At 47.9% G+C, this 15,860-nt stretch overlaps 1 protein-coding gene across 1 annotated transcript in view; it reads left to right on the top strand.

Annotated features, from left to right (window-relative positions):
• Positions 1–15,648, top strand: part of Vwce (von Willebrand factor C and EGF domains) — a 30,336-nt gene extending 14,688 nt beyond the window's left edge. The window contains exons 11-20 of the mRNA XM_087908119.1: positions 590–677; positions 2,651–2,736; positions 3,808–3,925; positions 4,942–5,027; positions 6,164–6,260; positions 7,754–7,836; positions 8,788–8,878; positions 8,957–9,039; positions 9,329–9,392; positions 14,643–15,648. Coding sequence (XP_087764245.1) covers positions 590–677; positions 2,651–2,736; positions 3,808–3,925; positions 4,942–5,027; positions 6,164–6,260; positions 7,754–7,836; positions 8,788–8,878; positions 8,957–9,039; positions 9,329–9,392; positions 14,643–15,247 — 1,401 coding nt within the window. The 3' untranslated portion in view covers positions 15,248–15,648. The remainder of the gene's footprint in view (positions 1–589; positions 678–2,650; positions 2,737–3,807; positions 3,926–4,941; positions 5,028–6,163; positions 6,261–7,753; positions 7,837–8,787; positions 8,879–8,956; positions 9,040–9,328; positions 9,393–14,642) is intronic.
• The last annotated feature ends 212 nt before the right edge of the window (positions 15,649–15,860 follow it).

The following is a 15,860-nucleotide window of genomic DNA, read 5'->3' as shown; positions in this document are numbered from 1 at the left end:
ATTTTCCTGTGTATGAGTATTTTGGTTGCATGTGTGTCTATACACTACTTGTGTGCCTGGTGCCCTTGGAGGCCAGAAGAGAGTGTCAGATTGCCTGGGACTGGAGTTACAGATGGTTGTGAGATACCCTAGGGGTACTGGGAACTGAACCTGGTTCTTCTGCAGGAATGAGAAGTGCTCTCAACCACTGAGCCATTTCCCCAACCCCTATCATTATTGTATGTGTGCAGAGGTGCTCACAGGGACCAGAATAAGGTACCAGATCTCTTAGAGCTAGAGATTAAGGGCTATTGTGACCTGCCCGATGTGGGTTCTGGGAACCAAACTCCTGTTCCTTTGAAGAGTAGAAGGTGTTTTTTTAACCACAGAGCCATCTCTCCAGCTCCTAATTTAAAATGTCTGTCTGTCTGTCTATCTTTGTGGGAGGAAAAAGTCTCAGGTAGCCATGGATGGCCAGAAACTTGCAATGTATACTAGGTTGGCCTTAAACTCACAGAGATCTGCCTGCTTCTGCATCCTGAGTCCTGGGGTTAAAGGCGTGAAAAACCTGATCCCACCCTTGTCCCACCACTGTCTTTTGCCTCCTCAGGCTGGAAATGTGACTTGTATCTCCGTGGAGTGTCCCCCTGGTCCCTGCAAGACTCCCCCACAGTCAGATTGCTGCGCTTGTGCCCCAGGTAGGTGATGCTTGGAATTTTTGTTGTTTGGGGTGTGGGGGAGAAGTGCCTTGGAGTGTGTGTTGAGGCAGGAGAGGGGAGACTCCTGCTTTAGAAGGGGGGGTCAGATGATAGAAGTCAATTACTCATTTTTGGTGACCGTCTCCTGAGTACACCTTGGCCAGACTCTGCTCATGGCGTGGCCTTCGCCGTCCCTGCCTGTAGGACACATCTTGAGTGTAGGCAGAAGAGGCTTAGGAGCTCATTTGTGGCACTGATCTGCCCCTGGGTGTGGAGGAATCTCTTTTAACCCCCTGTGACATAAGAACAGGTTTCCTATGACTTAGAAACTCAGGCCTTTTAGGTAACCAAGGTAAGCAGGCTGTATGCAGATGAGGTGCTGCAGGGCGAAGCGGGCAGACCCCTGACTCTGAGGACTCACCTTAGCACAGTTACTCACTAACCAATCCTGTCGTCTCCCAGGGTGGGGCATCCCCCTTTCATCAGAATGAACACCTCTCTTTGTCTAGCAGAATCAGTCTCTCTTGTCTTTGGATCCCACTGCATGGGAGCTGCCTGTTTGCCTGTGACATTCATAAGTCCCCAAAAAGCTCTCACTTGAAGGGTAACTTGTTTTAATACCCTCCCTCGAAGGACAGCCTGTCCTAGCAGGTCTCCTCTCAACTCCCGCACACTTCATCTAGTTTCTTCTTTCTCCATTTCCAAGTTAAGCTAGCAGTGGGAGAGGATGTTTCCTCACCAGCATGGACCCCATGCTGTTTAGGTCACCTGCCATCTCTTTGTCTTTGAGTCCTTGAGTTCTCACAGTGAGGGGATCCTGCTCACTGTTCCCTTTAATGAAAAAGCAGATTCCGAGAGGTCAAGTCGCTGTCTAGAGACACATAGCAGTTAGCAATGGGGCTGAACTTCAACTTAAATCGGCCTGATCTCAGAGCTGGCGTACTTTTAAAATACCGTCTTGGGTCAGTGGGATGGCCTAGCCAGGAAAGGTGCTTAATAACCTGAGTTTGATCCCTGGAACCCACCTGGTAGCAGGGAACGGATTTCTGCAAGTTGACCTCTCATGCCTACATCATGCCCCTCCCCCAACAAATAAGTGTAATTAAAAATTTTAAGTTTCTTTCATAGTACTAGAGATTGTAACCAAGGATCTGTGCACACTAGGCGAGTACTTTATCACTGAGCCACATCCCCAGCTCATTTTATACTTTTTATTTTGAGAGAGGATCTCATAAGTTGCCTGAGTTGGCCTGTGACTCCCTCTGTAACCCAGTCAGGTCTTGAGCTTTCCATCTTCTTGCCTCAGCCCAAGTAGCTGGGGATACAGGCTTGTTACATCAGGCCAGGCATGCTTTTCTTCCTAACGTAAGACATTTTGTTATTATTATTGTCTTCTTTTTACTTTTTTGAGACACAGTGTCGTTATTACCCTTGGCTGTCCTGGAACTACCAGACTGGCCTCAAACTCATAGAGCTCTGCCCGGCTCCACCTCCCGAGTGCCTGGACTGAAGGCATGGGGCACTATGCCTGGCTTTGTTTGTTTTGTGTTAAGTTCTGTTTGTCCAGTCAGTATGGAACCTGGGAAGTGGGACTGTCAGCCCCTGCACAGAAACTTCAGGAGAGTCGTGAACCCTAAGTCAGTTCTGGGTTGCGGAGCTGGTGCTTGAACTGGTGCTTCAGCTGGTGCTGAATGGATGTGCTGGTTGCCAGGCTTTGGGGCTGGTGTTACCCTGGGGAGGATCTTCAGATGTTCTGTGCCCATCTTCTGGCACGCTCCTCTGAATTTCTTCCTCTGCAGCTGTTTGGTCTCCCTCTGCCTCATGGGTAATGATCTCCTTTTGTACGTAGTAACTTCTGAGGGGTCTGGGATTTGGAGACTGAGAAGCATTCTGTGTGCTGGCAAGGGGCAGCTGTCCCAGCCCTCCCTGCCCATCTGTCCACTCATGAGCCCTTCTGCCTTTGTCTCCTGCAGGGAGGTGCTATTTCCATGGCCAGTGGTATATGGACGGGGCTGTGTTCAGTGGAGGTGGTGACGACTGCACCACCTGTGTCTGCCAGGTAGGATGTGAGGTTCCTGCACCTGTTGAATCCGTGGAAGATGGGAAGGAGGCTGGGTGGGTAGCATAGGAATTTATCCAAGATGCTTTGCCATGGAGACAATAACCTGAAGTTCGTCAAAAGGGAGAGACAGGCAGCAGTCCCTGGAGGAATCCCCCGTGCCTTACAGCCATCTCTATGAAGTCAGTGTTCTTCAGTTCTGTATTGGTAGAGTACGTATGTGATCTGGGGACACACCCTCAGCCCAAAAGAGCTCCAGCCCCCTCTTACTGACAGCCTGCAGCCTAGGTGGGCGTGGCTTGGCATGGGATCCTCAAACCTTCTTGTGAGGAGAGAGGGACAGTGGAGACCTGTGGAGGGTGACTAGGACCAGTCGGGTGAGGTGCTGAGGGTGCTGTGCATTCTGCTTAGAGCAGAGAAGAGCAGAAGCAGGTGGGCGCAGACTGGGAGATGGGTTCTTTATGCAGCAGCTGCTGAGTGCCCTCAGGAGAAGGAGGCAGGGAGGTAGCAGAGGGAAGAAAGGATTCTGGGACGACCTCTTCCACTCATCCCATGGGCAGCTCTGGTGCAGAGAGCACCAGAGGGGGAAACTGGGCTCTCACAGCTGTGTGTCAGACATATCTGTGCAGAGGAGGCCATACTCCCTCGCTGTCTTAGGAGGATGTCTGTGTCTGGCAGGTGGGAAAGGTGCCCCGGCAGCAGAAACTGGACTGGGATGAGTGCTAAGGCTTGGAGTGGTTGGGTGGCAAGATGACATTGACATCTGGGACCGTTTCTTAATTATGGAGCCGAGTAGATGAGAGGGGTGGGAGTGGAGGGTGGCAGGGGGAGTCTCGATGGAACTAGGGTTAAGAGGGATGACAGAGATAGTAGAGACCCAGCTGGGGCAGGGGGACCACCACAGGACCTTCTTTCAGCTCCCCCAAAGGACTTGCCTTCTCCGTTCCTGTCTCCCTGGACATTTCTTTGTCACTGTCTGGAGGATGGCTGCTCACCAGCCTTCTCTTCAGCGCTAAATGGCCCAGGGCTGGGAGCCACCGTCACCGATGCATGCTCTTGCTTCTCTTCCAGAACGGGGAGGTACAGTGCTCCTTCACACCATGCCCAGAACTGGAGTGCCCTCGAGAGGAGTGGTGGCTAGGCCCTGGACAGTGCTGTTTTACCTGCCGGGAGCCCACACCCACCACAGGTGAGGTCCCGCTGGGCAGCCCCCAACACAGGGCTCAAGTGCACAGGAGGGAGGCTGGGCTTCCCTCACTTGGACTAAGTGTGTGTGTGTGTTAGTGGTATGAGCAGGTATGTTTTATAAAGCATTCTGTGTGACCATGGAAGTGTATAAGTTTGTGTGGTGGGTATGCTAACGAGTGTGCCTGTGTGTATCCTTGGAAGGGTGCTTTGTAGGAATGTACCTACGTGTATGTTTAGTTAGATATGCCTTTAAGTGCTGGTGTTTGGATGGTACGAATGTGTCTGAGTTCTATACGACTTACCTGTAAATGCACATATGTGTGTGTTCGTGTCAGTTCCCTGTGATGTGTGTGCAATTTGCTGTATTTGTTTTTGTGTTAGTGAATGTCTGTGTTTGTGTGTGTGTGATGCTGTTGTCTGTGAGTGTGTCTGTTTGTGATAGTTTCAGTAGGTGTTTATGCATTTGAATGTATGCAAGTATACATTTGTGTTTTGTATGTATCTGTGGGTTGTGTTTTGTCAGTGTAAGTTTGTGTGTCCCCCAGTATGTGGCTGAGCATAGGTCACCTTTTTGGAATGTGTGTGTCTGCTATTTTGTGTAAAAGTTTGCATGCATATTAAGCAAACATTTGTATGTGTGGTTTGTGTGGTGTGTTTATCTGTGAGCATGGGGTTTCATATTTAGGAGGGTGGTACTGTAGTTCTGGGGAGCATTCCTGTCTACTGTGGGCTTTTTATTTTTATTTTTTTTTTCGAGATAGGGTTTCTCTGTGTAACAGCCCTGGCTGTCCTGGAACTAGCTCTTTAGACCAGGCTGGCCTTGAACTCACAGAGATCCGCCTGTCTCTACCTCCTGAGTGCTGGGATTAAAGGCGTGCGCTACCACCTTCCAGGTTCTACTGTGGTTTCTTCATTAGTTAGTTTTTGCGGTGTTGTGGGTCCATTGAGTATGCCTTACCGCCGAGCTGCATCCCGGCTCTCTGCCAAGTGTTTTCCGTTTCCCACCTCTCCTGCCAGGCTGCTCTCTAGATGACAACGGGGTTGAGTTTCCGATTGGACAGATCTGGTCGCCTGGTGACCCCTGTGAGTTATGCATCTGCCAGGTGAATGACAACCTGCTCGCCTAAAGCTGCTTTACCTGGCTGTCCCATCTGCCTCTCCGAGGCAGGGCCACTGCCAGCCTGGCTGCAGTCTCCCTCCTGGGCACTTGGTCTGCTTTCAGTGGACAATTGAGGGCAGTAAAGCTTGGTGGCTGCCTTAGATGCTGCAGAGACCCTGCTTGGGCAGGGAGCTGCTACCATGCAGGGGCCTCAGGAGGCCTCGGGGAGGGCGGCCTGGGGTGTGGCTAGCTCAGGAAGCTGAGGTGCCATTTCTGTGTCGTATGATGTTTCATCTTGACCTGCACCTTGTCATAGCTAAGTAAGAGTGTGCGTTTGTAAGTCAAGCATGGCTGTTTATTAAGAAACTGCACAATGCTTCCCTTTCCACTTTGGGTTCCTGAGAGCTTTATTCCTCCAAAGAAAGCAGGGTGGGGGATGGAGTATCATTAGGGAGCCCCTGTCATACATGCAGGATCTCCAGGCCCCCACATTTTCATCTCCAAATGGCTGTTTAGGATGCTTCGTGAGAAGCCAGCTTGAGCATGTTTGCTGCAGAAAGAGGGGAGAGTAAAAACCCCTTTCTGCTGAGGTTCTCCTTCGTGACCGATCCTGGCACTCAGTTTACAAGAGAGTAAAATAAGAAAGAGACCATAAATGTTCAAATTCTTAAGAGGAGAGGGGAGGAAGAGAGAAAAGGAAGAACCCTCGTATGACATTTTGGTCTACTGAAATAGGCATTTCCGGTGGAATAGTTTTCTATAAAAATAGGATTTTATTGTTCTCTATAGGTTTGGGGGTGAGCCAGGGTTCCAGGGAAATGCCGAGAAGAATGTGGAGGGGGTGATGGTATGGCCTCAGCTGCTGTTGAGGGGTAGGATAGGAAGCAGAAAGGACAAAACCCCCAAAATCCCAGGTCTGACTTTCCTGTGTTGAGACAGGCAGAACCTTCCTGAAGTTTCTATCACCTGTGCTAAGCAGCTGGTCTTCATTGACATGGGGAAGGAGGGGTGAGGACCGGTGGGGAGGATCCACTTTTCCCAGCAGGGCAAGCCACAGACAGTGGGGTGCATTGCCTTTTCTTTGATGTGGGGAAGCAGCCCTGCTGTCTCAAGTTTTGGTGAAGTCTCTTCTTCCTTTAGGCAAATGGTTCTGTAAGCTGCAAGAGGACTGACTGCGTGGACTCTTGCCCTGACCCCATCCGGATCCCTGGGCAGTGCTGTCCTGATTGTTCAGCAGGTAACCCTAGCTAGGCCCTACCTCTCCCTCTGCAGCAATTCTCAGGGTTCCTGGAGTCCTGCCTGCCTTGCCTCAGGCCCCTCCTCACTGAGTACCACCAGAACCTCATCTCCCTCACACTCCCAGCAACCTGCACAGCACCCACAGCCCAGAGAAGGAAAGTGGCTTGCCTGAGGCAAGGCCTCAATGCTGTACCCACATATACAAATCCAGAGCTTACAATCCTCCTGAGGGGACGTAGGAGCCAGACCTGGAAAACTGGGTCAGTGAGAAGAAACACAAATAAGGCTAGCTTTTTTTTCCTCTGTAATTTTGACCTTTTCCATTATTTCAAAATTAAATTTGTCATAGAAAAGAGTAAAGCAAGAATAAATTTGAAAAGGCCCATTTTCCACTGTCAGCCCTATGGGTGTATCTTTCTAGTTTCTGTTTGTGATGCGCCCACCTTTTGTGTTATGGATGTTTTGTTCTTTAAAAAAAAAATCTCTCTCTAAGGGCTGGGTCTGTTGACACATGCCTATGATCCCAGTACTTGGGAGACAAAGGCAGGAGGATCAAGCCTGGACCAGACTGCAAGACTCAAAATCTCAAAAAATAAGATAAGACAAAATAAAATAAGCCATATTATGTTGAAGGCTATACTTCAGTGGGAGAGTGCTTGCTTAGAATACATGAGACTCTGGGCTCCATCCCTGTACTCCAAGTACAGACAAACAAACAACAAAACAGGTGGAATAAAAATTAAAATATTTTTCTACCAGCTTTTATTATATATATGCAATTATATATATTTACTTATAATATATTAAATATATGTACTTATATTGTATTATATAATATATTATATTGTAATTATATACATAATTATATATTACATATAAGTATACATAGTCACATACACATACATATGTATATATGATACTTTTTTTTTTTTGGGTCAGGTCTCACTATGTAATCTACCTTGACCTAGAATTTGCTTTTTAGCCCAGGCTGTTCTGGAATTCCATGCTTCTGCCTCAGCTCCTGAATATTGGAATTCACAGGCTTGTGCTGGCACGTGTTTTTGTACTTACCAGTATGTGAACAGTTTCATCAAAGTGGCCTCATTCATATGGAACCTTTGGTGACATCAGGCATGGGGGATATGGGGGTACTGGTCTGGACAGGTGGGATTTTTGTCAGTTGACTCTGGGGAGGGACAGAAACCTTGAGCCTCATGAGTCATCTGCCTGTCCCACCCCAAGTTCCGCAATGACACCCCATGTCTGTCATGAAGACACTGAAACAAGACTCTGTAATGTCCTCCTTATTTAATCCAGCCGTACAAAGCAGTCAGCACCCATTCCAAGGATGCTTATTGCTTGCCTAGCCTCTGGGGAGGTGCTGGGCCTGACCCTTGCTATCCAGATAAACTTCTAACCTTTGCCCGGTCAGGCACCTGCCTATGCTAGCCACCCTTCTGGCTGCTGCTCACCACGTGCTCTGTTTGGCAGGCTGCACCTACACAGGCAGAATCTTCTACAACAATGAGACCTTCCCATCAGTGCTTGACCCCTGTCTGAGCTGCATCTGTCTGGTATGCACCACCCAACCAGACCCCAATCCCTAGCATCAGCTCCCGAACCCCGGAGAAGGCTCTCTGCTGGTCCTGGGGAAAGTTGTCTTCCCACCTGTCTAGCATGATTCTTTAGCCAGGGTCAGAGAGTCATTTGAAAACTCTGGCTAGTCCAGTAGTCCTGCTTCTGGGTTACTGAACTCAGTGGATCTCATCATTTCTGGATGAGAGAACCAGCCTGCAGAGACCAAGTTATTTGCTTATGATCTCATGACTAGCTGAAGGGTCAGGCACTGAACCTGGGTCACAGTTACACCCCAGAGCCAGCCCACCGCTCAGTCTAAAAAGCATGCTGAATTTTCATGTTTGGAAAACGAAGGCCAGAAGTCCCATTGCTTATCATAAGGATAAGTTAATACTTGGCTGGAGTTGCTGTGTGTGCACAGTGATGGTACATCTGTGAGCCTCAGCCCTGGTCATGTGTGAAAAGGAACAAGGTTTTTTTTCTCAACACGGGGGTTGAGAAATACAGGGTGAATGTCTCTGTGGTCTCTGAGCAATCCACTGCCCACGGTTCCTGTATATTCTCGGCCACGTGCTTTGGGAAATGTTGGTCCTTTCTCTGAGTTTCTTTGTTTTTGTATGGATGCTGCGAATGGAACCTAGGGCAAACACTTGACCCCTGAGCCACACCCTAGCTCTCTCTTGGTTTTTGTTGCTGATCTTTCCTGGATAAGTCTGTATTTTCCAATGGGTCACTATTGTCAGGTGACCTCGTAGATGAAGTCAAGTCTTGTTCTTGAGATGTTAGGAAGGACCCTAGCTGAGAAAATGTCACCCCTCAAACCCCATCTCACCATGGATCGCCAACGTGGCTGCCTAGATGGGTCTGCCTTGCAGGGAGCCCTGGGTTTTCCCTAGCGTTGTACTAGCTGTCGCCAAGAGGGGCCATGTGTGTTCTGTGTCCTGCAGCTGGGCTCGGTGGCCTGTTCACCTGTGGACTGTCCCATCACCTGTACCTACCCCTTCCACCCAGATGGCGAGTGCTGTCCTGTGTGCCACGGTGAGTGGGAAAAGCCACCCATTCCCAAGTCTCCCAGGTGACCTGGATCTCATCATTCTGTCGCCTCTGACTCTGCAGACTGTAACTTCGAAGGGAGAAAGGTAGTGAATGGTCAGGTGTTCACCTTGGATGACACGCCTTGTACCCGGTGCATCTGCCAGGTGAGCTGGCCTGAGGGCCTGGGGCTGCCAGCCAGGCCTGCATGCCACACCAGGGACCCCGAGCTAACCTGCTCATCCTGCCATTCACTCTCACCTTCATCTCCGGCCACCCATTCTTCTCTGGAAGTCCATGGTTGTCACCTGTCATCCAGACCAGGGCCCAGACATTTCAGCCTCTACCCACCACTTTTCTGCACGTCCCACCACTGGCACAAGAGGCCCGGGCGAGCTCTGCTACAGGCGGGCAGGGTACTCCGGGTTTCCTCACGGTGTCTTTCTGTTTCTTCAGCTGGGAGAAGTGAGCTGCGAAAAGGTCCCTTGCCAGCCAGTCTGTACTGACCCTTCCTGCCCAGGTAAGTAGGCCCTGAGCCTTTCGCACCATCTTCCCCTGCAAAACTTTTCAGAGATGTAGGCCTTTGAAAGGGCTGCTATGATGACCTGGGCTCAGATAGCATGATCTGTTCAAGGTCAAACAGTTATGGTAGGCTGCTGCTTCAGGGCTGTTTATTATAAAAAACCAAATGCCGTGATGTATTGTGTTGTCTGACCCCCCCACACACACCTTTTAGTTTTCTTGCCTGTGTGTAGTGATAGGTCAAGTTCAGAGTCTTCCTGAGAGGCTAGTGCTGCACCTTGAACTTCCCCAGCCTCACCTGTTTCTCACCCCCTTTTTGAGAAAGGAGTTTTACGTTGCCCAGGCCAGCCTTAAATTCTTAAATTTAAGGAACCCTCCTGTTTCAGTCTGAGACTACAGTCATGACCCCCAGACTCGGCTAGTCCACATGGCTCTTATTGAGCAGTTATAAAGAAGACACAGTGCTTTGTTGCACATCTCTGAAGTTTTGATGTGGACACTGCTGGCTACTTAAGAAAGGTCTCCCTTAACTGTGAGATTTCAAATGATGTCTGAGACTGGATGGAACTGCACCCTACCTGAGAGCACTGGCAAACTAACAGCAGAGAGGTTCCTAAGTGACTGACTGATTGGTCTGAAGACAAAATACCCTGGACAAAGTGTGAGTCACAGCTTGGGCAAGATGGCGTGGGGTGCTCAAGACCATCATGCTACTCATAAGACTCACAGCTGAGAATTTGTGAGCTGTTCACTTTTGGAAATTTCTATTTATCATTTAAGGACAACAATTGACCATAACTGAAGTGACAGAAAATAAGACTTTGGATAAGGGGAACTACTGTATTCTCTTGAGCTGGTTTTTCTACCTCCTACCTTCCCAGTTCATTGAGCTCCCTCCTTTCCTCCCTCCCTCCTTCCCTCCCTCCCTCCCTCCCTCCCTCCCTCCCTCCCTCCCTCCCTCCCTCCCTCCCTCCCTCCCTCCTTCCCTTCTTTCCTTCTCCTCCCTCTCTCCTTTCCTGTATACCTATTTCTCTGGGCCTTCTTTCTTCCCTCTTTCCACATCTCCTTTCCTTCCTTCCATACACTGGTAGTATATGTCCTGTGGAAAATACTGGGTCAGCTTTTTTGTTGAAATCTCATGCTGTGTCAGGACTCTGTGGTTGATAGTGGGGGAAACTGAGTCAGAGAATGTCAGGAGTAGACTGGGGTCTCTCTCACAACACGATACCATAATCTGGTCCTGAAGGAGCTTCGAGGAAGCCCGGTGATGCAGATGGCTCCCATGATCTCTAAAACTGTTTAGAATTTTAATTTCCCCAGTTCGCTCTGTGCATAAATATCTCTTCTTTACGTCTTTTCGACTTCTAGAAAGATAGTAGTTTTTTTTCCCACTGATTTGTGAATGACACTGCTTCCTTGGAATGTCTGTTTCACATCTTTGGCCTCCCAAAGTCATGCCAGGATGTGGTCTGCTCCAGGGAGGTTTAGGGCTGGGGATAGTGCTGGGGGCCACGGGGGACTTGGAGGACCATGCTTCCCTTTACCCATCACATGCTCCAGAAACTCTGTTGCCAGCACACCAGTCACCTGTAACACAACACCCATTGAGCAACTCAACAGGAATGCCTGGCTGGAGGGCCTGTTGTTATCTCTGTTTTCCAGATGGGGTCCTAGAGTTTGCAGGGATGGGAGAAAGTTTCTAATTGGTGGTACTGACTCTCTCTCTCTCTCTCTCTCTCTCTCTCTCTCTCTCTCTCTCTCTCCTTATCTCTTGCTCTCTGCAACTGCTCCACATGAGAAAACTAAGACCCAAAGAGGACACATGCTGAGCTAACTTCTTTCCCAGAGCGCACTGTCAGCTCTGCTTACCACACCCCAACTTGCTGTAAAAGGAACGCCTTTTATTTACTCTTCATTTTATAACATAAACAGTATAGATACCGTGGACAAAGCATGAGTCACAACCTGGGCAAGATGGGGTGGGATGCTCTAGACCATCATGTCACTCTTACCCATAACTCCCTGTAGAAGGAACCACCATTTCATTGGATGAGAATGGAAATTGCCTCCATTTGATGACTTAACCATAACACAAGAGACTGGTGTAATGGCTCAGTAAGTAAAGACACTGGCCTCAAAGCCCAGTGATCCATAACACACATGGTAGAAGGAGAAAACTGACTCTTACAAGTTGTCCTTTGACTTCTGCATGTGTGCTGTGCACACACATACACTGTAATAAAAATAATAATTACCTTCAGACGCAATTCATAGGCCACCCAGTTCGCACATTTAAAGCATATGACTTAATAATTTTAGCTCTGTGCAGTTGCCCTCTAGAGGACTTTCAGCGTCTACCAGTGGGCACAGCAGCATCTGCCTCCTCTCAGCTGAATCTTTCTTAAGGTTCGTTCCTCCTTTGCTTGTCACCGGCTATTTTATTTTTGCTTAACTTCCTTTTCTCCTATGAGCCACACCCTTACAGTGTGAGAGGTGGTAGGCAGAGACAGTTATTAATTCACTTCATTCATTCATTCATTCAGTGCTGGGGCTTGAATCTAGTTCACTGCACTTGTCTAGTACACGTGAAGCCCTGACTCGGTCCCCAGCACCTCATAAATTAGATGTAGTGGTGCATGCTTATAATCCTCAGGCAGGAGGATAAATAGTTCAAATTTGCTGGGTTAGGAGGCAAGAACCTTTTAATTCCAGAACTCTGTGAGTTCAAGGTCAGCCAGGTCTATACACTGAGTTACAGTACATAGTGATAGCCTATCTCAAAAAGAAAAAGTTGTCATCCTTGGCTATCTAGTGAGTTGGAGGCCAGCTTAAGCCATATGGAATACTATTTCAAAATATTTTTAATACATTTTTTCTTGATATTTATTGAGCTCTACATTTTTCTCTGCTCCCCTCCCCCCTTCAGTCCTCCCTCCAGGTCCCCATGCTCCCAATTTACTCAAGAGATATTGTCTTTTTCTACTTTCTACTTCCCATGTAGATTAGATCAATGTAAGACACTCTTAGTGTCTGCATTGTTGTCTAAATTCTCTGGGATTGTGGTTTGTAGGCTGGCTTTCTTTGCTTTATGTTTAAAAACCACCTATGAGTGAGTACATGTGATAATTGTTTTTCTGGGTCTGGACTACCTCACTCAAAATAATGTTTTCAAGTTCCATCCATTTTTCTGCAAAATTCAAGCTGTCGTTATTTTTTTCTGCTGTGTAGTACTCCATTGTGTAAATATACCACGTTTTCCTTATTGATTCTTCAGTTGAGGGGCATTTAGGTTGTTTCCAGATTCTGGCTATGACAAACAAAGCTGCTATAAACATAGTTGAGCACATGTCCTTGTGGCACGATTGAGCATCCTTTGGATATATACCCAAAAGTGGTATTACTGGGTCTTGAGGAAGGTTGTTTCCTAATTTTCTGAGAAATTGCCACACTGACATCCAAAGGGGTTGTACCAGCTTGCATTCCCACCAGCAATGCAGAAGTGTTCCCTTTTCCTCACAACCTCTCCAGCATAAGTTGTCATCAGTGTTTTTGATCTTGGCCATTCTTACAGGTGTAAGATGGAATCTCAGAGTTGTTTTGATTTGCATTTCTCTGATGATTAAGGATGTTGAACATTTCCTTAAGTGTCTTTCAGCCATTTTAGATTCCTCTGTTGAGAGTTCTCTGTTTAGGTCTGTACCCCATTTTTTATTGGATTATGTGATCTTTTGGTGTCCAATTTCTTGAGTTCTTTGTATATTTTGGAGATCAGACCTCTTTCTGATGTGGGGTTAGTGAAGATCTTTTCCCATTTTGTAGGCTGTCGTTTTTTCCTGTTGACTGTGTCCTTTGCTTTACAGAAGGTTTTCAGTTTCAGGAGGTTCATTTATTAATTATTTCCCTCAATGTCTGTGCTGCTGGGGTTCTATTTAGGAAGTGGTTCCTTGTGCCAATGCGTTCAAGTGTACTTCTCATTTTCTCTTCTATAAGGTTCAGTGTGGCTGGCTTTATGTTCAGGTCTTTGATCCATTTGGACTTGAGTTTTGTGCATGGTAATAGATATGGGTCTATTTTCATTCTTCTACATGTTGATATCCAGTTATGCCAGCACCACTTGTTAATTTTTCCACTTGATATTTTTTGCTTCTTTATCAAAGATCAGATGTTTGAAGATGTGTGGATTGATATCCGGATCTTCTATTCGGTTCCATTGGTCCTCCTGTCTGTTCTTATGCCAGTACCAGGCTGTTTTCAGTACTGTAGCTCTGTAGTAGAGTTTGAAGTCAGGAATTGTGATGCCTCCAGAAGTTCTTTTATTATTTTGGATTATTTTGGCTATCCTGGGTTTTTTACTTTTCCATATGAAGTTGAGTACCGCTCTTTCGAGGTCTGTGAAGAATTTTGCTGGGATTTTGATGGGCATTGCGTTGAATCTGTAGATTGTTTTTGGTAAGATTGCCATTTTTATTATGTTAATTCTGCCTACCCAAGATCATGGGAGATCTTTCCACTTTCTGGTGTCGTCTTCAATTTCTTTCTTCAAAGATTTAAAGTTTTTGTCATACAAGTCTTCCACTTGTTTGAATAGAGTTACTCTGAGATAATTTTTGCTATTTGTGGCTATTGTGAAAGGTGTTGATTCTCTCATTTCTTCCCCAGCCCTTTTATCATCTGTGTACAGGAGGGCATATTTTTTGGATAGCTTTAGGTTTGTAGCAAAATTGAGTGGACTATAGAGCATTCGTGTATCGTCTGGCTCCACAGATCCATCTTCCCCACTGACAATACCCTACAGCAGATTTGCTATCATTGGTGTGCCCAACTTGAGCTGTTGTGACCTCTGCAGCCCATAGCTGGTATAAGGGTTTAAGCTCAGACATCTTCTGTGGCCTTGCATCAGTCTGTTGGGATGCCCATTTTGCAAGTGGGAAAACAGAGGCCCAATATTAGACTCTCTCTTTCCTTATGCTTTGATCTCTGGCATGCCTCCATGTGGGAAACTAAGACCCAAAGAGAAGGCAGGCTGAGTCACGTGCTTTCCAAAAGTTTCTGGGAGTGTTTCTCTAGTGAACTGCCTTCTTCCACTCCTAGTTTCTGTTCAGCCTTCTACCCATGGAGGTCGTAGGCAACCCATGATGGTCCTCACCAGGTTGAGCCCCTGTGAGGATGAACCAGGGTGTCTATCCCCAGAGTGGCTCCTGTCGACTAGAGTGAACCCTTGTGACCCTGTTTCCCCACCTCTGTCTAGAGTCCCTCTTTCCTCCAAAAGAAAGGCAGCAACCCTCCCCTCATGGAGACCTTGGCAAAGCTGCTCAGAGCCTTCGTGGAGACACTGAAGTCCCTGCCAACTGTAGCTCCTGCCCAGGGCCTCCGTCAGCATCACCTGCAAGGCCCATGCACCAGCTCCTGCAGCTGTTTCTGAGAGCAAACCTGTCTGGTGCGCAGACTGCATTACCGGGTCCACCAGTGGCCCACACCTCATCTTCACCCCCACTGGAGCCAGAGGGCACATTTCTAGGGGAACCTGAAGCCTCCCAGCCTCCTGAGCCCTCAGCAGGGCCTTCGGTCTCTCCTGGATCCTCCACTCTACCTCCAGGCTTCCCAGGGACTCCTTGGTCACCTGCCACTCCAGAGAGCTCTTCCTCAACCTTTGGGGCAGCATTCCGGTGGCCTCTGTCTGCCACCCATTTGCCTGAAGCAGAAACACCTTCAACGACTGGTCCTGACCTGTCAGAGACCCTCACCACCCCATTGAAGCCTCAAAGACTCTCTGCTGCTCTCCTGGACACCCCCACCCCTGCTCCCCAACAGCCCACAACAGACATCTCAAAGAAGGAAGAGTCTACCGTCTGAGTGGATCGCCATGCCTGGGACACACCAAACAGAGCTCTCTCAGTGGCCTAGTGGGTGTGTGTGACCTAGTGGGGTCTCAGAGAAGACTTTAGAGTAAGATGATCTATAAGTCAAAGAGAAAGGCAGTGGAAGAAATAGCTCAAACACCTGACTTTGGACTTTTAGCCTCTGGAACTGTGAGAACATAAATTTCTGTTTAGCCCCCATCTTTGACTGTGGTATTGGTTACAGTAGCCCTGGAACACTAAGTCAGCAGTGCCCACTCTTGCTTGTGCAGAGCCATGCCTAGTGTGACACTGATGTCACATAACATCCATCCTAGAAATGTTTTTTTGGGGGGTTTATTATCTCTGTCATTGTGCTTTGTTTTCAACACTGATTTCATGCAATGTTCATTTCAAGATGTGTTCAGAACATGTGTTATGTCCCCATCCCTATTCAAACACTGAACGCTAATCTCTCTCCTCCCAAGTGCACAGTCCAGAGCAGGGGACAGCTGGTCAGACGATAGGTGTTGGAGGTCAGTGAAGGCCGGGGGAGTGGGTGGAGGGGTACGGGTGAGAGAGGAGGACCAGAGCTTGCTCCCTACTGTTTTCTGTGTTGCCCATACTCA

The sequence above is a fragment of the Myodes glareolus genome, chromosome 7 (genome assembly GCF_982192425.1).
Source record: "Myodes glareolus chromosome 7, mMyoGla1.1, whole genome shotgun sequence".
NCBI lineage: Eukaryota > Metazoa > Chordata > Mammalia > Rodentia > Cricetidae > Myodes > Myodes glareolus.
The sequence above is the reverse complement of the archived record's forward strand: the minus strand, read 5'-3'. Positions and strand labels throughout refer to the sequence as shown.